This window comes from Alexandromys fortis, unplaced genomic scaffold (genome assembly GCF_014885135.2).
Source record: "Alexandromys fortis isolate MF-2015 unplaced genomic scaffold, M_Fortis_MF-2015_v1.1 scaffold_8_9099976_23576923, whole genome shotgun sequence".
NCBI lineage: Eukaryota > Metazoa > Chordata > Mammalia > Rodentia > Cricetidae > Alexandromys > Alexandromys fortis.
Genome location: NW_026067899.1, coordinates 5,380,569 through 5,406,226, shown reverse-complemented (window position 1 = coordinate 5,406,226; position 25,658 = coordinate 5,380,569). Strand labels below are relative to the sequence as shown.

The 25,658-nt window shown below is 38.3% G+C and overlaps 1 protein-coding gene across 1 annotated transcript in view; it reads left to right on the top strand.

Annotated features, from left to right (window-relative positions):
* Positions 1 to 1,129: 1,129 nt before the first annotated feature.
* Xirp2 (xin actin binding repeat containing 2) overlaps positions 1,130 to 25,658 on the top strand; it is a 255,809-nt gene continuing 231,280 nt past the window's right edge. Inside the window, 1 exon segment of the mRNA XM_050123573.1 lies at positions 1,130 to 1,537. Coding sequence (XP_049979530.1) covers positions 1,247 to 1,537 — 291 coding nt within the window. The 5' untranslated portion in view covers positions 1,130 to 1,246.

Genomic DNA, 25,658 nt, shown 5'->3' with positions numbered 1-25,658 from the left:
TGAAAACAAAGTTTGTTTCTTCTATATGCATGTATTAATCTAATATGCATATTAGTCTCATACATGAAGTATTTTTCCCAAATGAGACCAACATCCGAAGAAACACATGGCCGTTAATTTAGATGACATTTGAGATACTTCCAAAACTTACTTTAAATGGTATTGTATACCACATTGCTGACAATTTTACAAGAAAATGCAGCATCCTTCAAGAGCAAAATTTATTTTTTAAAGCTTCAAGTTTGCAATGCAGAATCTAGGTGGGCAGTAGAGCTATTTATATTTAAATGACAAACTTCATGGTAGCTGGTAAGGCTCCCTGGCCATGACTGATCTCCTTCCACATGTGTGTCAGAGCCTGTGTGTGTTATGGTAAGAATATGGTTTTTTTTTTTTCATCTGAAGTTTCTTCTGTTCACCATAAAACTCTGAAACAAAGTCCTGTTTAAATGAGCTTCACCATGAGACACTTACAAATTACAAAAGTAGCAATAAACCCCAGTGGTATCAGGAGCAGTTGCTAAAATTACACAGATAAATTTTTCAGATTCAGACTTGGTCATTGATGACCTGGGCAAATTATTCAGCCCAAGCCTACAACACACTAATAATAGTTGCAACTAATTCATCTGTGATAATTTGGGGAACAAGATTGGTACACATACAAAGCAATTATCGTACTGTTTGCCTTACAGCCAAGGATTAATAATGATAAGCTATTAGTCTGTTACTTCTGAAGTAATAGGTTTACAAAAACCAATAATTCAAAAGAAATATTATACTGTTACACATGGGAAATGGCCTTATTCTGCTTCATTGCCTCTTTCATAAATGACCCTTTGCTCAGAATTTATTCAACAATGAACTTACAAGGCTTATTTTGCATGAAAGGAAGAGGAAAGAAATTGCGTCTTCCTAGCTGTATTTTTGTCTCTTTATGGTCACTTGGCTGTGTCTATGCTGACTCTTCTTCTCAATCTTTGTGAATTTGGCTCACTGTCATGGCATTGTGCCATCAAGTCAAGTACCTACCTTCAGTGATGTGTTTGAATACAACTGACGTCTGGGCACATTTATAATGAAAGAACCTTTGCCGTTTTAGGACCACCTGGAGTCGTCTGCTTTCCCCATCCAGAAGGGGTCATTGAATCTCCTGAGGCAGAAGTGGGAATCCAGTGACTACCAGAGAAGTGAAAGCTACCCTGGAGGTACTGGGTGCCGGCTCTTCCAGCTTAAGGAAAGCAGCATGCTCGAACCTGAAGGAGCTGGGCTCTCTGCGCTTGACCCTCCAGAGCCCCCGAGTCTGTCCTGCAGCACAGGGGAAGAAATATTGAGTGGGGAGCCTGAAGACCAAGTTCCTGAGGACCAGAGTGACAAACTCAGAGCCTCTGTCCAGCCAGAAATTCTGAAGGAGGATTCCCTGGCTGGCCGGCGCAGGATTGAACGCTTTTCCATTGCTCTTGATGAACTGAGAAGTATTTTTGAGGTCCCTAAGAGTGGAATTTACCCAGCTGGACCAGTTGAATATCTGCAAAAGGTAAGAAGCCATTGATTTCAGAATTGCAGTCAGCAAATGTACAGCCTTTCCTAGGTTGATATTTAGTAATAAGTATATAGTGCATTTTGTTTTTCTCATCACCTGTACCCTAGCCAGCTGTCTGGGTGACATCATAGAAGAACTTTGAGGCTTGACATCTTCTACCATTGACTTCTCTATAGTCTGTGTCAATGGGGACTTGACTCTATTCCACTTCTCCAAAATCAATTCGGATAATGTTCTCTTGTCTTGGTGGGTCTTTGTGTGTGTGACTGGTTTGCACAGTTGGTTATAAGTTCTTTGGTAGCAAGGAAAATTTATAATCATTAGTTGTGTTTCAAACATCAAACCATGGCATCTAACTTAGGATGGACTATGAGGGAAAGTCTTAATTTTTTTCTTTTCACTTTGAAGCTTTGTTAAAGTTTGGTCTGTGGGAAGCAAACTGGCACTAACTTAGCAGAAAGCAAAATTTGTCATGTTTCTAAGCATGGAAGTCACATATGCAGAAGGAAGCTCAAAGCAGGCTTGAGAGCTGGAATTTAAAAAGCAGGTTGATTGCAAGAAGAACAAGGGAATGGGGGCAGAATGCTGGGAATTATATTGTGTTGAGGTAAGCCTTGCCAAGAAGAAAAATGTGGAGTGACTCTTGGTCTATCAAGTAGGCAAAGATGCCTATGTAGCAGTCACCAGATGAAAGCCTGCGTTCAGACCTTCCCAAGCCAGGTGTCAGATCCTGAATACACGAAAAGATTTCTCCTCCGAGAATGGCGGTTACTGGTGAAAATTGCCGGCATCTGCCCTTTACTGATGTAGATAGATGTGAGCTTATTTTTCCTGAAGGACATTTCCCCAGGGTCATGTCTATGTCTGCAAATGTCTGCCATTTTTCTGAATAACAAACTTAGCACATGCCAAGGAAACAATTTATGGCAAAGTGTTGTGGAGTTCAGTCAGACTTAGCAGTAATGGTGGGAGATGAGACGAAAGAAAGCTTTGAAACTACCATGTCCTAGGTTCCCTTCCGAAAACCTGTGATTAGCTTCTGAAACAGAACACCTGACCCTATAAACACGAATGTTTTAATCTACTACTTCACTTTTTATCATAGAGATTATGTATAATATTCTCACGTTACTACATACTGAGTTTGAGTTTTGTGTGGTACTTGATGATCCTTCATGGCTGACTATTGTCATTTACGATGCCGTATGAATTGAGTCTATGAGATAAAGGGGTCTTTAATCAAAGACAGAAAGCAGGATTAGCAGTATTGAGAACAATGACCACATTTTCTATTTCCATGGTCTAACAAAATAACTATCCTTTGTGTCTAAATTACTGAAAAAAATATCACACACCTTAGGGCCTATCCAGAAAGCAAATTACAAGAGAATTTAATTAATAATAAGCACGTGATATTCACGTCCCATCTGGAAGCAAAGTTCATGCTTGGCCTTTGAGGTTTTAACTTAAGGATGTTTGTCATGATGCTCTAACCCTACTCTTGCTTATGTATAACTAGTTTCCATAGAGGACATTATAAAAACGAATTCCCTGTTAGCATAATTGTTGCTGTTATCTATTCTTAATTTTTCTTTTAATTTTGTGTGTATGTATGTGTGCATGCATGGTTATGTGTGTGTAGATGTGCGTGTCTGTACTCTTGTATGGAGATGTTTAGCTTCGCTGTTATTCCTCGGGAGTTGTCTGCCTTGTCTTTTAAGACAGGATTTTTCACAGGTCTGGCGCTGGCTAATTAGGGCAGTCATCATGGGATCTGCGGGATTCCACCTCTGAATTAGAAGCAGGCGCACACAGATTCTCATGCTCATGCGGCAAGCACTCTACTGCAGTGATTCTCAACCTGCGGTTCATGTCTCTTTTGGAGGGTCGCGTATCAGATATTCTGTGTAGTATACAGTAAATGTACAGCGGACAGATCTGTTGAACTATCCACCGGAAGTGTACGGGCACTCCACTAGGAGTTTTTGCAAAGCTACTGGGACATTTGCCCTTTAGATAAGTCATTGTCAGTTTGTAGAAATCTTGTGAAATCATGGCTTTTTTCCCTTCTATAGTTTCCCAGCAGTGTGTAAACCTGACTTTTCTTGTAGGGCAACCGGATACCTCCCTGCACACCATGAAGCCATGGTGTGCAAAGGATTCAGTCAAGCCTTTGTTTTCATAACCAAACTCTACGTAATAATAGTCCCCCACAGACTTTCTTTAGTGACAGTAGTCACTGGTAAGTAAGGAGTCTCATACTGGAGGTAATATGTCTGTTCTAGCAGCTGACTCAGGAAGGTGTAATCTACTGGTCTCTTGCTCTGACTTAACAAGCTACTAATATTCTATATTTACCTTTACCTTGGTTTCAAACAACATAAGATCATAGCCCAGGAAATTAGCTGTTATACAAGAAAAAAGTTTGGGTTGCTAAAACTAGCTTCAGAGAGATACATTCTCACCTGGGCATCCTGCTGGAGTCAAAAGCAAGGTCCCTCTGTGGACCTTGAGACTCCTTTTAATCCAACCAGGTAGATGCTAATGCAAATCACACACATGGGTTACTATGGATACCAAGGCTGTGTTCCCAGATGCAAGGGAACTTCACAGCCATGTCCCCTCTGAGACATAAGGTGCCTCCTTGCCAGATTCACCGGTTTTTGTGACTGTGAAAATGCATGCTTGACAGTATTGTTACCCCCTATGGGATTGCTAACTTGTCTGTATGCCTATATAAACTGAAAGCTTTATGGAGATCACCCTCTCTTTGACCCTTATGCCTTTTGTCTTATCCCCTTTGCCCTTACCATTACCCCTTATGCCTGATGCCCTAACTTTTAACCTTTTATGCCCCATGCTTATTATTCTTCTCCCTGCTTTCATCTTCCATGTAGAAGTAAAGAAACATGCAGGGGAAAACGTGCTTGAGTCAGTTAGTTCTACCCCTCAGATCCCATTCCCAAGCCAGTTTCCGCTTGTCATAGAAGTCCTGTTCTGAATTCAGAGAGAGTGCTGTGGCCTGTACTCAGTAGCTCCCAATAATCCTTCATTTCAGATCTTTACATTAGGATTCATAACAGTAGAAAAAGTACAATTACGAAGTAGGGGCTCACCACAACAAGAACAACTGTTTTACGCATTCCCAGCATTAGGAAGGCTGAGAGCCACTAGTATACTCAATGAGTTGTCTCCACAGTCCCTGTTCCTAGTTTTCCTACTGGGACTTACTTAGCCCTCTGTGCTTCTTAAATATCAAATGACTAATTGAGTTAATGGTAAAAAACGATAGGACATTACATTTGTGGGGTTGTTTTGAAAGTAGAGGCTCTCTCCAAACTGCAGTAACATGTTGGACTCTGTTTTAAAATTTTTCTTTTTCCTTTTTAAAGTTTATTCACTTATTTTACATCCTGGCCACAGTTTCCTCTACCTGCTTTCCTTCCATTCCTCCCTCGTCTCCCCCTCAATCCATTTCTCTTCTGCTTTTGTTCAGAAAGGGGAAGGCCTCCCATGGGAACATGGTATAGCAAGTTGTGATATGACTAAGCTCCTCCCCTTATATCAAGACTTGGCAAGGGAACCCATTATGAGGAATAGGATCCAGAAGCTGACCAAAGCGTTGGGAATAGCCCCTGCTTCCACTGCTCAGAGTCCCACAAGTAGATCAAGCTACACAACTGTCACACTTTTGTAGAGGGCCTAGGTCAGTTCCAGGTAGGCTCCCTGGCTGTTGGTTCAGATTCCGTGAGCTCCTATGAGCACAGGTTAGATTTTTCTTTGGCTGTCTTTGTGATGTCTTTGAACCCCCTCCCCCTCCCTTGGTTTGTACAATCCTTCCTACATCTCTCTCTTCAGCAGAGTGTCTCAAGCTCAGCCCAATGGTTGATTCTGGGTCTCTGTATCAGTTTCTGTCAGTTACTGGATGAGGGCTTTCTAAAGACAATTTGGGTAATCAGCAATCTTTGATTATAGTAGAATATCATTTGGAATAATTATGTTGACTTTTTTTTCTTCAATAGTTTTTAACTCTATCCTAGGTCTTTGGGCCATCCAGCCTCTAGGTCCTGGCCCTCCAAGCAGTGTCGGGGTTAGTCTCACTCTCATGGTATGGGTCTGAGGCTAGACCAGTCATTGGTTAGACACCCCCACAATCTCCACACAACCCTTAACACACATACACACACACCCTGTGGGTCTGAAGCTAGACTGTTCCTTGGTTAGAAACTCCCACAATCTCCACACAACTCCTAACACCAACCCCTGTGGGTCTGGCGCTAGACTAGTCCTTGGTTAGACACTTCTACAATTCCCCCATCAACCTTCCCCCAAGGTCCACATGCTCACAATTTACTCAGGAGATCTTGTCTTTTTCTACTTCCCATGTAGATTAGATCTATGTATGTCTCTCTTAGGGTCCTCATTGTTTTCTAAGTTTTCTGGGATTGTGATTTGTGGGCTGGTTTTCTTTGCTTTATGTTTAAAAAACACCTATGAGTGAGTACATGTGATAATTGTCTTTCTGTGTCTGAGTTACCTCACTCAAAATGATGTTTCCTAGCTCCATCCATATTCCTGCAAAATTCAAGATGTTGTTATTTTTTCTGCTGTATACTACTCCATTGTGTAAATATACCACATTTCTCTTATCCATTCTTTGGTCAAGAGCATTTACGTTGTTTCCAGATTCTGGCTATGACAGACAATACAGCTATGAACATAGTTGAGCACATGTCCTTGTGGCACAGTTGAGCGTCCTTTGGATATATACCCAAAAGTGGTATTGCTGGGACTTGAGGAAGGTTGTTTCCTAATTTTCTGAAGTTCTAGTTAGACTAATAAAAAAAAAACAAAAATTCTGTATTACACAATATTGTTATGGGCATGATCCTTTTTGTTTTTACTTTGGTAAGGTTATTTAGTTGGTTGACAGCTAATTGAATATAATAGTGCTATTTATTTTCTCTTAATAAACTCAAAAAGCAACAACTTAGTAAAAAAGTGGCTAATGCATAAAAGTTCTACATAAATATTATAATATGTTTTAATCTTAATGAATCATAGGTTCTTTAAAATAGAGAAATGAAGCATTAATAATATGGTCTCCTTAAAATATTAGAGGACTACTATTCCGCATGGTATATGGCTTGTCACCTAGTATTCAAAAAATGACTATAGCAAAAAAAAAAATACAAAAAGCTCATTATTTGTCTTGAAAATTGTGATTTATTTAGTACATCTCATATAATATGTTTAAACTTCTCTAGGGTACCATCTCATATTCAGTATTTCTCTATGTTTATAATGCATTAATTGTGTGTTTACAAATCTTTAATCCACAGCACAGACGTTTTAAAGTCATTACATAAGGAACAGTTCAAAATGTAAGCAAAATTTTCTTTCTGAACAGATTCCACTGCTTCTATAACAATGTGGTATGGAAGGAAAATGATAAGTCAATTAAGAATTAAATCGCTCTTCATCAGTGAAACATTTTGATGTGTTGTTAGGCTTTTGAGCACAATTGTAGTCCAACCGAATTTAAAATTAGATATTTCACCCTTTGCATAGTAATAACACATGCAAAATACGCTTTGTCTTTGTATGTCCTCTCTCCGTCTTGTCAACACTTTATATTATTAGGTGCCATTATAAAGTAATGAGATAATTTTTATTTGCATAAATCATGCAATATTTCTAGCTACTTTGTAACTCTGACGCATATTTACGGAGAGTCTTAGAATATTGATGATGTGGTGAAAGGTCTTTAATATTTATGACTTTTAATGTGAGGGCTAAAAGTAATTTCAAATATAGAAAATTGTTTACAACTAGCAAATTATTTCAGCAATAAGAAATGATCAATTGCATTCTAACATTGCTACAAAAGAAAAAACTCCTGCTGTAGGCACTTGGTTTGGGATAACCAAGGATCTGTTTCAGTTTTTAAGAAAATCTACAGAATTTTGAATGTCAAAATAGTATATATACACATATATGCAAAAGTAACACACATGGTGTATATGTTATATAAATATTCTTTCTAAAACTTTTTCACCTAATATGAGACTATGTCTTACTTATTTAAATATCCATTTGACTAAAGTTTGGTTTAGAAAATAATTTCTCAGTAAGAAAATAAAAAACTAGGAGCAGCTTGATATTATCTTCACTGTTCATATTACTTTTTATAAAAGTAGAATCTCATTAAATAGAGATACCTATGTTTTTAAATTTTCCTTGTGTTGCAGAACCTTACTTTAAAACAATTTATCCTAATATAAAACAAGAGAAAATTAGCAAGGAATTCTCAAAATGATTTTATTTGTTTCTATATTAACAATTTTCAGATGTGTACAACCTTAACCCAGAATTTATAAAATATACCACTAATGAAACATAAACTGACCTTAAACCTGAATACTTTTTATGTATGGGACAGACTATATCTTAATGATACAGATTTAATAAGCCTCATCACAAATGAGTAGTGTGGAATTTAAACTTAAGGGATTATAAATCTTAGGAAAAACAGTACATCTTTCAGTATTATGAAAGTTTTAGTGTGGAATTAAGAAAAGAAAGAAGGAAGAAAGGAAGGAAGGAAGAAAAGAAAGAAAGAATTAGAAAAAAAGATGGGTGTTGACAAAATGGCTCAGTGGGTAGAATAGCTTGCCACAAAGTATGATGATCTGAATTGAATTTTTATAACCTTCATGGTAAGTAGAAGTAACTCTAGCAACTTGTTCTTTTATCTCCACAAGTGTGGTATGGTACATATGACTCACCTCCCACACAGTAATAATTAATTAATTATTGAATAGTTCAATATGTTATCAGTTAACATACTTTGAAGCAGGACCACATTAAAAAACGATCCATTTCACAACTATCTGTGGATGTGACTGGTCTTATTCCTCACTTAGATTTATGTAACTATTCTAATGGGAGCTTGTAGACTAGATAGGATAATTGCCTCCCAAGAGCATGTATATCCTAATTTCCACCTGATATAATACTGGTATGATATAGGGATCTTGAGAAACTAAGATCTTCCCACATAATTCTGGATTAATAATTTGTTTACACACACACACACACACACACACACGAAAGATTCTGAAAGGAAGAGAAGACTTGAAGTTAGAAAATTGTGACCAGAGGATCACATTGGCTCTCCCAGAAACAGCACAGAAACAACTCTAACCTGGACTTTGCAGATCGAGTACAGTCCTGTGGCTACAAGGAGTTTACACAATAAACTTGATGGAGAATTAACTATAGGAAGTTTGTATTGATAAAAGAGTTATAAAAGGTTTTACAAATGAAGATTTAAACACAGAAAAGCATGTCGGATTTATTTGTCTCAATTCATATTTCTTCTATAGGTTATGCATAACATGGTGGAAATACATATGCTTTTAAAATGCAATTCACTCACCTCAGACTCGCTATTTCTCAATTGGAGCAAATTTTAGTCTTATCTGGAGAAGAACGGGAAGTGGACTTCTTTCCCTCCCCTTCAAAGGCCCCATTTGCTGTTCATAGAATTGAAAGGATGAAGCCCCTAAAACTGTTGCCTGAGAGATCTGCAGCCTTCTGTTTGTTTCCACGGGTAATGAATATTTTTGTGATACAATTATTCAATCTTGACTTTGTTCCATCAGAGTCTCCTGGGCCCCCAATAGTAAACAATATGATTATTGCATTATGTGGCTTAATGCCCCTCTGTGTTTTCAATGAACAGCTTTAATTGCTCCTTAAAACCATTCACACGAAGAATAGAAACGAGTTTGCCTAATATTTAACGGTGGCTGTCTCAATCATTTATCTGGTCCCTGGGATTTTGACAAAGACCATTCAAACATGAAACAAACTTAACATAGAACACTCTGCTGACACACACGGACTGTTGCCTTAAAATATATTGGCTGAAAATCTATTGTACAGTTGAGGGCATGGGGGAAAACAAGACTTAAAGCTAGTAAGACTATGAAATTATATGCACATCAATTGTAATATGGCATGACTAATCAAAGATAGTCAATGTCATCCAATATTATCTATTTCCATGCAGCTCAATGATTAAAACATCCTTTTTTTTTAAATGACAAGTCTGGAACCATCCGCTCTTTAGTTCTGAATGAAATCAAGCACTTGGAAACATAGGTGAATCAGAAGCCCTATTTCTGCTTGTGTTACAAAATCACCTCATTTGCAGCTTAAACTTACCCGTGCCCCTTAACCTAAGATGCATGGGTACTTAGGGCACGATTTTCCCCTTAGACTGACTTCTCTGCCAGCCTGCTGACCCGATGTATGCTTTCTCACCATGGCTTGTGAAATCATTTATCACAAGCATTCTGCATTCAATGAAAGTGTTCAACAGAATAAACATTTTCACAGTTTGAAAAAGATTACTAAAAATATGTGTACCGGACTCTTACAAACATTAAAACCTTTAAAATTAAAAATCAGTACATATGAAAATAAATTAATAAACTCTAGTGGATGGCCAGAAACCGATGCACATAATGGAAACACTACATGAACTAAGTGGACTTGCAAAACAGTCTAAGAAATTTGGGAAGACAAAGTGTTGAGCAGCATATAAGGGGAGAGAGTGAGTGGGTCAAAATAAATTATAAACATGTATGGAATTATCAAACAATTTGCAAAATAAATATAATGTTATTTCTTGAGAATGAATATAGAACTATTGGAAGAAGTAAGACATATTGATTTTGCTTGAACAATGGGAAAAAAAACCACTTCATCACATAAAGCTGAAGTATACTTCTAAGTAAGAAATCCTGCTTCCCTCTAGGTTAGGCAGAGTATTGTACAGGTTGATCATGTTCATTCCAGCATACCACAGGAGCACATCTGATGACAAAGGGTCAGTTGGATCATTTGTCTCGATAGCTTCCCGATTGCATAAACTTGAATGATGAATTTTACTTCACTATTTCTAAACTTCATGTATATAAAATTAACAAATTATACAGCATGGAATTTTTGTGAACGCAAAGCAGTGTGACACCTGAAGGAGAAGTCTTTAAGAGGCAGACCTAATAAAATTTAAGAAATGGCACCAAAGTCACATCAAATGAGTGAATTCTTACTTTTCCCTATCCTAAATGTTTCTTGCTGTGCTTGGGAAAGTATAATCTCAATAGACTTTCATTTTCTCCCTTGGAAAGAAAGACAGCTGCACTTGTGGTTTCTATACATTGTGGGCTAGTTACTCTCTGTCAATTTGACAGAAAAATAAAGACACTAGGGAAAGGGAACTTGAACTGAGGAATTCTCTCTATCAGATTGAGCTACAATGCCAGTGGGACATTGTATTCCTTAATGATTAACAGGTGAGGGATAAGCCCACTGTGGGCTTATCTTCCTGTGTGAGTAGTGTGGGGTTGTATAAGCAAGCAAGCAATGCAAACCATTGGAACAAAGTCAGTAACTCTCCCTGGTTTCTCCTTCAAGTACTTTGGTAGGCTTCTGCCTTGACTTCCCTCAGGATGGAATATAGAATGTAAGATTTAAAAGGCCCCTCCCACCAAGCTGCTTTTGGCCATAGTGTTTATCACAGTAACAGAAAATGAAACTTTAGAAACTGGTATCAGATTGGGTATTGTGATGGACTTGACTGTGTGGCTTTTATGTTTTGATGATTCCATGGGAGGAAGTTAGAGAACTTTTGAGTGTTGGACTGGTAAAGCCATTGAGTGTTCAGAGCTTAATGTAGGATTTTGGAAGATAGTATGGAGATCAAAGAGTTTTCTAAGTTTTGAAAGTTCCTTAAAGACTCTATTATGGCTCTGTGTAGTGTATTTAACAACCTATGGATGTGAAGACTGTTTTACAGAACAGAGGATGCTGGTTTGCTATGGCTGATGATTTGTTGGGGATTCATAAAAGAGCATAATTTAGGTGATAACTTCTGGGGAGATTTTTTTCTTCAGGGTCAGCATCTGGAAACTATGACCCAGAGGATCCAAGGCTGCATCTAAAGCTGGTTGCCAAACTTGGTAATGTGTAAAAATCTCTCAGGTGGTACTTGTTTTGGTGGCCTGAACACTGCATAATTGCAGGGGTCATGAAGAAAAGAATAAAGCTTATCTCCATGAGGCATGATTAGAGTCCCTAAAGAGAGTAGAAAACCTGATTGTAGTGCCATCCACGGTGAAGACCAAGGATATTGTATATGTTAGGACCCTGGGTGACTAGTAAGGACAGAGGCAATGGAGATGATCTGAGCCTGTAAGACAATTCTGCATGCTCTGGATGGCATGTCAGGGACAAACGCTACACAAGCTCTTTGGAATCCAAAGATTATGAGTGAGTATCCATAAATCCGACACTGGGTGATTGACACTGATGAATGGCAGGTATGACTTTTATCTGATTGTTATTCCCTGGTTCTTCCTTCGTGGAATGAGACAATATATGTTATTTTTTAATTTTATTTTTATTTTACCAGTGTCCATAGGTAAGAGGCTTGGGATTTTGAAAGACACTTTGGATTTTTAAAGTGTTGAGAATATTAAAGACTGTGGTTTTAAAATTTATGCCATGTTTTATGTGGTGATATTAAAACGAGGTTTGACAAGAACAAAAAAGGAAACTTGTGGTTTAATGGTGCTCTGTTTATGTGTCAACTTTACAAAGTGTCAGTTTTGCTTATTTGCTCTTGTCCACAAAACAAACTAGAATCACTGAGGGAAAGGGACCTCAATGGACAAATTGCCTTCATGAGATGGTCCTGTGGCTATATCTGTGATGGATTGCCTTAATTGACAGTTGATGTGGTATGACTGTGTCCATAGTGGGAAATGCCACCACTGGGTAGGTATCTCTGGGTTGTGTAATAAGGCAGGTTGTTCAAGCAATGGAAAACACACCAATAAGCAGTGTTCTCCTACGGTCTCTGCTTCAGCTCCTGTATCCATGTCTCTAAATTCCTGCATTCATGTCTCCAGGTTGTTGCTTTGGCTTCACTTGATAGACTGTAAGCTGTAAGATGCAGTAAAGCCTCTCCACCACTGTACTTTAAGTTGTTTTTGGTTATAGTGTTATCAAAACAAACTGAAACAGGTGAGAAGGCTGCAGATGGAAGCTTCTATCCTGCCTGGATGAGCAACCATTCAGTTCCAAAGAAACACACAGAGGCTAATGTTAATTACAAACTGTTTGGCCTATTAGCTTAGGCTTATTACTTACTACCTCTTACAGCTTAAAATAACCCATAATTCTTGTCTATGTCTAGCTGTATGGCTTGGTATCTTTTCTCAGTGAGGCATTCTCATCTTGCTTCCTCTGCATCTGGCTTGTGGCTGTGTCTCTGCCTTTCCTCTTCCCAGAATTCTCCTGGTCTGGTTGCTTCACCTATACTTTCTGCCTGGATACTGGCCAACAGGTGTCTTATAGTGTACAAGAGCATTTTCCCACAGCAGAAGGCTTTTTTGGCATCTTTGATTTTACATTTAACAGGACATTGGTCTTAGGTCTACAAAGGTCCCATATAGAAGAATTTCCTTTGTACAGTAAGTGGGTGAAATGGGCAGATACTTATGAAACTTTCCAGCAAAATAGAAAATCCTATTTTGAGATGATAAAACTACACTTTGTAATTTGTACTTTGCAAAACTTACTCAAAACTTAGAGAGTTATATGTCTATCATTGTCATTTTTCTTACCAGTTAGTAAAGTCCCTGTCACTCAGGAACTCAAAATCCAAATCCAATTAAATATGAGTGTTTATTATGGTCACACACACACACACACACACACACACACACACACACACGCCAAGTTAAACCAAGACCTCAAGGATACCGCATGGATAAGGTGTATTGACTGTACCATTGTGTTCTATTTAAGGAAGCTTTTATTTATGCTGTAGTACTTTTGTCGTTTCAAAATAATGCAAAATTTTATTGCTGGTTCTTTTTAATCTTTTAATGTAGTTCTTACTTTAGTACTTTTTATAAGTTTAACACCTTTTATGAGGTATTGAATTTTAGTTGGAATAGTAACTGACAAAACTCTCAACAATTCCTTTTACATGGCCTATAGGACTTTCGGAGAAAAACGAATGCCATCTCTTCTCATTGGTTTTCCATAGTGGAGTATATAGTTACAATATGACACTACTTCATAAGGCTGTGCCAATACATACAGAGGTATGTTATATATGACTTGACTTCAGCTGGGAAAGCTGCCCTCAGCTCTCAGAACAGCAGTCCTGATGCTTCGCTTAGAATGGTGGGCAATTTACTCCCCTGCTAAAAGTACCCTTGCTAACTCTAGTACCTCTGTTTAGAGTTCAGCCTTTCCCAATTTTGTCTTCCCCAATGGTCATCCAACTTCTGTTATTTCTCAATTAGATTGATTTTTTTTATGACCTTTCACTGTCCTCTCATTACTGACACTCAGACTCTACCAAGTTATTCTCAGAATCTTATCAGCATCGGGATTCAGTGAAAGAGAGGGAAAGAGAAAACTTCAAATAATAGGAGTGATTTAATAGGGCAAACTGAACTCTTAATCATTTTTTTGATTCTAAAAGCAGGAGAGATGTCACTCTAGACAGCCTGAAAATCCACTACAGAACATCCTTCAACAATCCAAAACCCTTCCTGAATGTCATCATGGAGATTTCTTCTATGACAGTTCTCACATAAGTGCCCATTCAACATGGACAAGCTGGAAGAAAGCACTTTCCTGAGTGATTTAAGTTCATGTCAACGCCAGCATCATGTATTTGTTTACGTGATGCATCTTGACGGCAGAACTTCATTGCACTGATTTACCTGAAATTCTCTAAAACAAAACTATCATATAAACCAATAGAGTTGGCATTTGCTTAAACAAGTGACCACAGATCTTTCTAGATGGCAAGAAGGTGGAGAAGACTGAGAACCTTTTACAGGTTAGAGGAATCTAAAGCATCATGAAAACCAAATTGGGTATGAGATTTATTCTTAATCCTGGACCAGAAAATAAGATACAATCATGGAAAATGGAAATATTGCATTGTTGTTGGCTGAAAAATATCACACGAATATTTATAAAAATATTAATAAAATAGAAAACTTGGTCTGGAGAGAAAACTCCATTAGAAAGTACTTGCTATGTAAGCTTAGGGAGCTGCAGAATTCTGTCTTCAGAAAATACCCAAAGAGACAGGCAAGGTCTCTCATACCTATAATGCCAGACTTAAGGAAGTAGAGACAGAAGGATTCCTAGGGATTTCTGGAGAGCCGGTCTAGCTTCAAATCTTGAGCTCTGGATTCCAGTGAACAAAAATTTCAAAAAGAAAGGTAGAAAACTCTCGAGAGATGATGCTCAAGGCGGTCTGCTCTCCTCCCCATGCACATGAATTTATATTCACACATACGCCACTTGTGTATACCTAGAGAGGAGGGAGGAGAAATGGAGGAAGGGAATGAGGTAGCGAGAGAGAAAGGGCAAAGGAGAGAAGAGAAAAATTTGTCTTCCCTCTGTTTAGGACAAAGGTCCTTGAATAGCCAGCTTCTTTAATGGTATTCGTTACTCTGTCTGGTCTCCTTTGTTGTCAAGCAAACCTCAGAGTTGATGCAACTTTTTGATATAGTCTCTCCTTTGCTAGCCTCAGACTGAGTTGTTCATCTGCACATAGACATCTGTAATTATTAAAACAAAAAGTAATTATTAAAACAAAGTCATTATTAAAACAAAAAGTCGCTATTAAAACAAAAGATTTTAGCATGGAGTGTGGTACAAGTGCTGACATTTCAGAATAGATGAGACCCCAGGTAGTAAGTCCAGCAACTCATCCTGGAGGTCAAGCAATTTTCAGGAGCTTGAGGGCCCTTCATTTCAGCACACCCAGTACTCAGAATATTTTGTATGGGAAGTAGATAGTTAACACAGTTTTCTATTAGGAAAGTTACTTCTTTACATACATAACGTGTAGTGGTGGGTGAGTCAATGTGTTCCAAAACACCTGAAACAAATTCAAGCTCCATTAATGCTTCTCATCTGCAACAACCACTGAATATGATGATTTATGGTGCTTAATAGTGTACTAACTTCTTTTGTGGCAGTGTAAGTCATTTATTAGATATCGTCAGGAGAGTTGCCCTAGAGCGTGGTTATGCATCATAATGGGTGCAATGTAGTTTTTTCCTCTCATTTACAAAAACATCAAGCACACACATTGAAATTAAATCCTCTGATTTTAACTTTGACTGTCTTCATTTTATTCAAGATAAAGAGGATATAAAATGCTTCTCTTTCTGTTAGTAATCATTTAGTTATTTAGATTTCATTTTTTCCTGTTTTTTTTTTCTTTATTTTGGAGTTTAGGAGTATTTTAAGTGCAATTCACTTTTTATTCATTCATTTAAAATTATACCCTCTTCCTCCCACCAAATCCCTTCTTCCCAAGTCACTTTCCTACTTTTATTACTTTTCCTTTTTGATGAAATTCTTATATGAAAAAAATTGCAGAATATTTCAAGAAGAGCCAAACAAATATATTTTCTGTTTTACAGCCATCAGTGTGCCCACCACTACCACAGAACCTGGAAACAAAGATTCATGTTTAATGTAAAATCACGAGGCTGTAGGCTTCAGATGCTAATGTCTCTGAGGAATTGCTGAATAGAGGTTGGGTGTGGTAAGTCTTTCTGTATATGTGTTGCTTTTATTGGTTAATGAGTAAAGAAGCTGCTTTCAGCCAGTGACTTAACAGAAGATAGCCAGGCTGGAAGTAATATATAGAGAGAGTGTAGGTGGAATCAAGGAAATGCCATGGAGCCACCAGAGGGGAAAGATGCAAGCTGCCAGCTGGAATCTTGCTTGTAGGCCATGAACCTTGTAGTAAAATCTAAAATAGTAGAAATAGGTTAACCAAAGATATAAGAGCTAGCTAGCAATACACTTCAGTGATTGGCCAATAGGTGTAATTAATACAGTTTCTGTGTGGTTATTTTTGTTCTGGGCAGCCAGGAACAAACAAGTGGCCTCCTCCTACAGATTGGCATCCAACATGGGGCACAGGCCAAGACAGCTTCTCTATTCAGTAACCAATAAAAGCAACACATATACAGAAGGACTTCCCACACCAGAGGCTCTATGAGTCTCTATGAGCCCTTGTTAGTTGATTCTGTGGGTCATTTCCTTGTCTTACACCTGTTAGAATGGCTAATATAAAAATACAAATGATAACTCATGCTGGCGAGGATGTGGAGCAAGGGGAACACTCCTCCATTGCTGGTGGGAGTGCAGATTTGCACAGCCACTTTAAAGATCAATGTGGCATTTTCTCAGAAAATTGACACTCTACCTCAAGACCCAGCTATAACACTACTGAGAATAATCCCAAAAGACACTCTACCCTATCACAAAGATGTTTGCTCAACTATGTTCATTGCAGTTTTATTCATAGTAGTCAGAAACAACCTAAATATCCCTCAACTGAAGAATGGATAAAAAAACGTGGTACATGTACACAATGGAGTATCATTTAACTGTTAGAAAAATAACATCATGAAATTTGCTGGAAAATTAATGGCACTAGAAAAAATATCATCCTGAGTAAGTTAACCCAGACATAGAAAAACAAATACATTATGTGCTCACTTATAATTAGCTGTAAAGTAAAGGATAATTATGCTACAATCAAAAGACCTGGAGAGGCTAATTAACAAGGAGGGCTTAATAAAGAATGCATGGATCTCCCAGGGAAAGGGTAATAGACTAGATTTCAAGGGCATACTGGGGTCAGATTGGGATGGGAACAGGAGGGATCAGGTGAAGGTGAAAAGAGAGTGCCGGGGGAAAGAAATGGAATTGGGGTACATTTCAGGAGTAAGGTAGAAACCTAGTGCGTTCTTCAGATCTGTATTTATCTTTTGCTTTCCATTCAGCATCTACCCTTATCATCTTCTGATACATTATTATAAAGCTTCTCTAGTACCCTGGTTTCCACAGAGTAAACCCTAGAGTTTTATGCTAACTCCTGTAATTTCTACAGAAGTGGACTTGGAGGCCTAATCTCATAAGTTTACAATCCATTTTACATGGCAATATAATCAATCCTGGTTCCCTAGTCACATCTAATAACTTTTCTAATTTCAATTCTAATTAATTAATATGAAATAAATTTAACTCATTTTTCTTAGTCACTCTAGTGATACTTCAAGTTCTGCATAACTAGTTGCATTGCTAGAAACTAGCTTTATGCATCTATAACAACTGTTTTCTACATCACAAGTGTATCCCCACAGATATACCCATTGGACTTGGCATTTTAACAGTCTCTACACATGTATATAACTTCTTCCTTTCACCTTTTCCTCATATTATAGAAGTTTGGAATATTCTTGGCTTATATTACTCTACATTCCTGCCTTCCTACCTTTGAGTGATGTCCCAGGTAGTTTATGTACTTGTATTTTGAGCGTCAGTGTTCTCAGAAGCTCTCTCTGCAATGATGCCAGAGGACAGGAGAACAGAACATCATGAATATGCCTGCAGAGATCTGTGTATCACAAATGCTACGTGCATCATTGGTTCTATAATCAATTAGTAGAGGCCCAGAGGATGGTTTTGAAATGATTGACTGCATTTTCTCCTTTAAATTTTTTTGAGTGCATATTTCTCCTTACCTTCTATACAGTCTCTATAGGCAGCTATCCAGTGGTCCTATTTTATGTTTTCTAAGGCTTTTAGGAAAGTTCTTTGATTTTCTTCTCTTCATGACAACCTTCAGCCTGGTTTTAAATATAATTAACATTCTTGATTTTGAAGCTTTAGGGAGACACTGCAAGTACAGAGTTTTATATGCCTTCTCCTCTCAACTCTCTTTCCTCTGCCATTGTCCTACATCAGCACTGTGCGCTTGACACTGTAAGGAGTCATTAGCAATGGTTATGATTCACTAAAGCTCACAGTTTGTATGAGAATTGACTCTATTCTATCAGTCTTGAAAAATGTCTAATGAATGTGTCCACTGCACATAATCAAGCAGTATATTTTCAACATCAAAGCAGTAAAACCCTTCACAGTTCACCTGTTCAGCCCACTTTGACTCTGAGCTTCAGAAATCACTTTTTACCATGTCCACAGTTGTGTCTTTTTCAGAATTTGACATTATATTATATAGAGACATTTCATATTTTTTGTTTGTTTAGTAATATGGACATCTTTGTAGCTCTTTTTTTTTGGATTTTTAGAGACAGGGTTTCTCCATGGCTTTTGGTTCCTGTCCTGGAACTAGCTCTTCTAGACCAGGCTGGCCTCGAACTCATAGAGATCCCCTGCCTCTGCCTCCTGAGTGCTGGGATTAAAGGTGTGTGCCACCACCACCCAGCAGCTCATTGCTTTTTATCACTAAGCTATGTTCCTTTGTAGAAATAAATGCCGTTTATTCATTAACATACTGAGAAACTTCTTTCTAAGTTATTTTAGTAATGGAAGGATCTACTATGAACATTTCTGTTAAACGTATGCTGTAGATGCATATTTTTAATTAGTTTGGCTTGTAACTTCTGTGGACATGGATTTTCAATTCATCAAAGAGCATGGTTGAGGATTTTACTGTACAAGTATGTTTACTTTTGAAATAAAATGTCAAACTGTTCTCCAAAGTGACTGAGAAAACCTAAAGACGTTATGTTTCTTCCAGCATTGAGTAGAGCTCCTTTGTTCTGTATCCAGAACAGCACCTGCTGTTCTTGGGCTTCTGAAGCTTTGCCACTCTGGTCACTATATATTTAGAGAAAGTGTAATATTGATTCTTCATTTTTTACATTTATTATCTTGCTTCTGTGATCTAAAATTAATTGGAAAACACATTAACTTTTAATTGACACTCTAATTCATTGATATAATTTTGTTCCCTTTCTTTATGACAACATAGTCCTTTGTTTTTATTTTGACCTTTTAACTTAAATTTTAATTGCAAAGTAATATTTAAGCATGAACGTCTTGAATTGCAATTCAGTATCAGAGCACTCTCTTGGCATAGAAAGGCCCAGAGTTTCATTCCTACTACCTCAAATAAAAATAGTAATAAGCTATTACTTATATCATATTTTTATCATCTACATGGCAAGCCTGTGAAAAACTGCCTGATTTACACAACTTTACCCGTAATAATTATTAATTGCTAAATACATTACATAATTAAATTACTAAATTAATAAAGGTAAGTTTTTGCTTCGGATAAACTTACAGCCCTGAAAAAATATTCACCTTAATGAAAAGACAGAAGTCACAAGTTGTCTTGTTCTTTCTCCCATGATTTTTCCCAGAGCACTAAGCCTGTGTGGCACTGGGAGCAAAGCCTCTTGGTAAAATGAGCTCAAGTCTCTTGGCATTCTCACTTCAGTCCCTACTGTAGCAGGAATTCTAATTGGTCTTAATAATAAAAACCCAGAGTCAGGTATTAGTGGAGGAAATCTGAAAGATCAGAGAAGCAGAGCAGCCAGCTACCAGTTCATAGAGATAGCTCTTACCTCCACAAACCCCCTCAGACCAAATGGGGTATCTGTCTCTACAAGTCCTCAGATGGAATGCCTTGAGTTCATGTCTCCCTCAACCTTATATTCCTCTCTCTGTTAAGCCATGTCCTTTCCTGTCTCCATCTTCCTAGTGATGGGTTTTAAAGTGTGTAATTTACAAGTGCTGGGGCTAAAGGTGTGCACCACCACTGCCTGGCCTTGATGGCTAACTAGTGGCGGGCTCGCTGCACACTTTGATCCTCAGACGAGCTTTATTTGTTATAGCACAAACAAAATATCACCCCTCCACACACATCATTGCTTTTGAGGTCATAATTCCTCAGTCTGCACTGCATCTAGGTGTCATCTTCTGCTCATCTGCCCCATAATCAGATGTCGTTAGCCCCTCGCAAATGGTCAGAGCAGACTTAGTGTCCTTCCCTATGGCTGTGTTCCAACTTCTGTGGATTGGACGACCTGTCTTGTCACTCTTCGTGCCTGACAGATGACACTTCTGAAACGATGCCGGAAGTGTGAGGAATTAATACACCTTTTATTGACCCTTCTTTTAAAGGCTGACGCCTGATGTTACTCTGACACCAAACTGTCTGGCAGCCTCCCAAAGGACATGCTGTCTCCTGCATGCATATTTATCCCATTTTCCACAGTGAATTATTAAACTGTGACCTGAATATACAGCTAGTTTCAGAAATAGCTTTCATCTTGTTACATAAACTCTTGGTGGAGTCTACCTCATGAATTGCAGACCAGCACATAATGCAAAGGTTACCACCAGATCAGGAAGCCTCTGTATGATGTTCTGATATTTTCCCCTGTTTGATCTGCTTTTAGGAGTCTCAAAATTACCATACAATAATCAATTATTGCTCACGCATTTTAAAGGAGAAATTGTTTTAAGCATAAAGAAAAGTGTGAAAATATATTCTACATCTCCCTGAAGCACTGCATCAAAGTGAAATGGGGACTAGATAAAGATTCCGAGGTACTGAAATCCTTTTTATTTTGGTTCCTCTTAGGAAGCTGAGGGACTTTTTTTCTAGCAAAAACTTTACTGATGTTAATGTCCAAATTCTTCTCATGTAAAATATATCAAAAACCTGCCTTAAAAAGGAGAAAGCAAACCCAGAGAACGTAGGATTTAGAGTAAGTAATAAATATATACTGCCCACCCTGTATATATACACACAGCATTAAAATTAAGTCAGTTTTTTCTCTCTCTCCTTTTCTTTCTCCTTTCTATCCTTCTCTGTCTGTCTATCTCCCCCCTCCCTCTTCCCCCTTTTCCTAGAGAGAGTAAGTTTTTTATATCCTACATAGCCAATTATTTGTGATGGATACATCATGTTTTCTTTCTTGTTCTTCATAAGTGAATAAAAAAAGAGGCTCTTACCATCAAAGATATTCAGAATCTTAGTTTATCTGTTGGTAAAGTTATTTTCATTTTATGCATATAAACAATCTTATCATAATAAGAACTGAAAGAGATGAGAAAAAGGAAAAGCACGGTAGTGAGAAGCTTAGATGCCACCAACAGTCACTTAGGACCTGAAGCTCCAGGGTAGCTGCATTGAGGAGAAGCAATCTGTAATAAATGGCTTTCTACAGTGGAAGGTAGAGCACATGTTTTTCCTTGAGTTCCCTATGGAGTTACTTAGCATAAATGGTCAAGATGGTTGCCATGATGCTCAGGAGGCCTCAATAAGAGATTACTGACAAGTTGAGTTCTGTTCACTTTTATTTATTTATGATAATAAAATCCTATACATTTTTTCCACGTAAATCATGTCATTCCACAATGAACGTAGCTAATAAATCCCCTTCAGGGTAGAATAACACTGCCTTCTTTTCCTTTGGAGAATCATCAGATATTTTCATTCGGGTTGGATCGTCCAAGTAAAGGCCAATTCTGGGTTCACAATACGCGATGCCTCTGTGTTCAGAGTAAATTTGTAGTCAGATGATGTATTGCAGGCTTCGGGTACTGACTTCTAACCAGCAGATAGTTTTCAAAATAAATGATCATTCAAAATAATGGACAACCAGTTTTCATATAGAAATAAAGGTTGAAGGAGGAAAGTCAGACGTCACCAAATCAAACTCAAGCTGGAATCTGCCTTCCCTCCCATACAGGTAGCAGCAGCCTGTGTTCCTATTAGAGTGTACCCTGCTTCAAGGAGTTCCTGCTTCCACAAAGCTCTCCTGACACACCAATAAATAACTCTTTCTTAGGTTCATCTTTACGTGAAACAGAATGTACCCCTTGAGAACATTCACATTTTCAGTAAAACTGTGGCTTTTCAAACAACATGATATAATTCTCTATTTGCTGCCTCGGAAATGACAGGCTATGAGTAACCTTGAGTATGCAGGGCAGAGTTTAGCAGTGGGAGGTGAGGTAGAAATACTCCTGAGTGATGTAGGAAGTGTTGGGGCCAAACCCATGTACGACAAGGACATGACACAGCCCAGCAGGCTCAGAATAAGAGAAGCCACGTATACCTCCCCAAAACAAAACTTGACACCAATTACAGAGGCAGCACTAACACATCAGCCAATACATTACAGATTCTTTTTTGAAGCTATTTCAAAACTGCAGTTTGCTTATCTGTTTATGGAAATATGAGAACTATGTTACAAGGCTTATGTAGACTTTTCAGATATATATAGAGACAAATGCCACTGCTGAGTTTTCTCTAAGTTTTGTAAAAGACAGGTTAGGAAGACAGACTATTTGATAACTATAGGCTCCATTATACATGGAAAAACACCTTTCTAGTGAACAAGTTGTCCTGTTTATAGACAGGTGACAAAGGCATCATAAGATTTTTTGACTTCCAGAAATATTTTTCTCTACGTATAAATCGGTGGTAGTGCACGCCTTTAATCCCAGCACTTGGGAGGCAGAGGCAGGCGGATCTCTGTGAGTTCGAGACCAGCCTGGTCTACAAGAGCTAGTTCCAGGACAGGCTCCAAAGCCACAGAGAAACCCTGTCTCGAAAAACCAAAAAAAAAAAAAATCGCATCACAAAGCACATATGCAGTAATTCATTTGAGTAGGGTGTGGTGGCTGTACATGCACTCAACATCTTAGTCCCAGGGCAATTGACTGTTTTGTCAGTCGAAGCAGAGTAGAAACAAGAGTGGAATAGGAAGAGGTTTCTCAAGAACAAACCAGACCATGACTTTTTCCCAACCCCCACCTTTTCCAACACAGTGAACCCTGTCTCTCAGTGCTTAGCTCTACAACACACTGGGCCCTGTAGCACTCTTTCATCTTAATCTTGATGTATGGTGTGATTCTAAGAGTAATGGGAGAATAAAGATACCTTTAATCTTATAAGATATCATTAAATTCAGACATTGCAGAAGATTTCATACAGCTAGCCCTTAAAATGTTGATTCCTTTCTCAAGGTCAATCCAACAGTGTGCATTTGATCTCACTCAGAAAGTAAATCTGGTTTGAATATTAAGAATGTGGTTATAACTACCACAGAGTGAGCCCTTTTTCTACTGTCCCATAACCTTCAATCCCATGCTACAGAGTACTGGACCTGTTTTAGCAACATGCATTTTTTTTTCTATCTCAAAAAGTAGTACAGGTTTTTCTTTCATTCATAATAGGCAGTAACTATATTTATCAAAAATCTGATCAGTCATGAAGCTGGACAGCTGTCAACTACATTCAGCAATATACTGTGAAGCCTGTAAGGAAGTCTCAAGACTAGGATTTAATATTCAATATAGAGTTTCATGAAGTTTTCAAATTACTTTCAAAAATATTTTTTTGAAACAGGATCTTACTGTGTAGGCTAGGATGCTCTTAAAGTCATTATGTTTCTCTTGCCTCAGCTGGGATTACAGGTATGAACCCATTATCTGACTTCAGATCACAAAGTCTTTAAGCTTCTATACTCTCAGAAGTATTGAAAGGCCAGTCAGATATTCTGTTTTTCCAATTTCTAAATGCGGTACTGGAAATCATAATTAAAATCACCAAACTTATTTTACTTTTTAGTGTATGGCACAATCTTAATTACTTAATTAATTTCTATTTTTTATTAATTTATTTTGCCCACAGACAACAGCCTCCCCTGCCTCCTCTCCTCCCTATCCCTCCTATTTCCTGCCCTATGCCCTCCTCCTTCACAATCTATCCTTCCTCTATACTGACTCCGAAAGGGCAGGCCTCCCATGGGCTTCAGCAAAGCATGGCATATCAAGCTGCCATAAGACCAAACACCTCTCCCACTGTTCAGGCTGGGAACGCAGTTCAGCATTAGAAATAGGCTCCTAAGAGCCAGTCAAAGCACTGGGGATAGCCCCTTCTCCCATTACTGAGAGTTACAAATATAGACCAAGTTACACAACTATCACGTATATGCAGAGGGTCTAGGTCAGTCCCATTAAGTCTTCCTAATTGTTGGTTCAGACCCTGTGAGTTCCCATGAACCTGATTAGTGGTTTCTGTGGAATTTCCTGACCCTGCTGGCTCCTACAATCCCTATTATCTCTCCTCATCAGGACTCCCGGAGCTCAGCTGGATGTTTGGCATGGGTCTCTGAATCTGTTTCCATCAGTCACTGGATGAAGGCTCTCCAATGACAACTGGAATAGCCACAAATCCTATTATAGGAAATGGCCAGTTGAGGTCATGCATCCACTGCTGCCAGGAGTCTTAACTGGGGCCATTCTTGTAGACTCATGAAAGTTTCCCTTGCATTAGGCTTCTACCGACTCTGTATAGCACCCTGTTGTGGTTAGCTCTCACAGCATTGTTATCCTCTGCCTACCCCCCAACCATATCCCACAGGCTCCCATGCCCAACTGCATCCAGTCCAACTAGGAGACCTCCTCTATTTCCCTTTCCAGGGGAGATTCATGCTGTCCCGCTTGAGCCCTCCTTCTTACCTAGCCTCTCTGGATCTGTGGATTGCAGCATGTCTATCTTTTACTTTACAGTTAATATACACTTACAAGTGAATAGATACCATGTTTGTCTTTCTGGGTCTGGGTTACCTCACTCAGAATGATTCTTTTTCCTAATTCCATGCATTTGCCTTCAAATTTCCTGTTGGCATTATTTTAGCAGCTGAATAATAATACTCTGTTATTTATATGTAACACATTTTATTTATCCATTCTTTGGTAGAGAGACATCTAGGTTGCTGCCTGATTCTGGCTATTACAAAAAAGGCTTCTATGAACATAACTGAGCTAGTATCTTTGTGGTATGATTGAGAGTTTTTAGGGTCCAACAATTAGTATGCTGGGTCTTGAGATAAATCGATTCCGAATTTTCTAAGAAGCTGCCATATGGATTTCCATAGTAGCTGTGCCAGTTTTCACTCCAATTATCAATGAAGGAGTGTTCCCCTTACTCCATATCCTCTATAGCATGACCTGTCATTTGTGTTTTTGATCTTAGCCATTCTGACAAGGGTAAGATTACCTCAGAGTTGTTTGGATTTGCACCTCCATGATGGCTGAAGATGATGAACATTTCTTTAAGTGTTTCTCAGCCATTTAAGATTCTTCTGTGTGAATTCTCAGTTTCAGTCAGTACTTCATTTTTTAATTGGATTATTTTGTTTTTTTT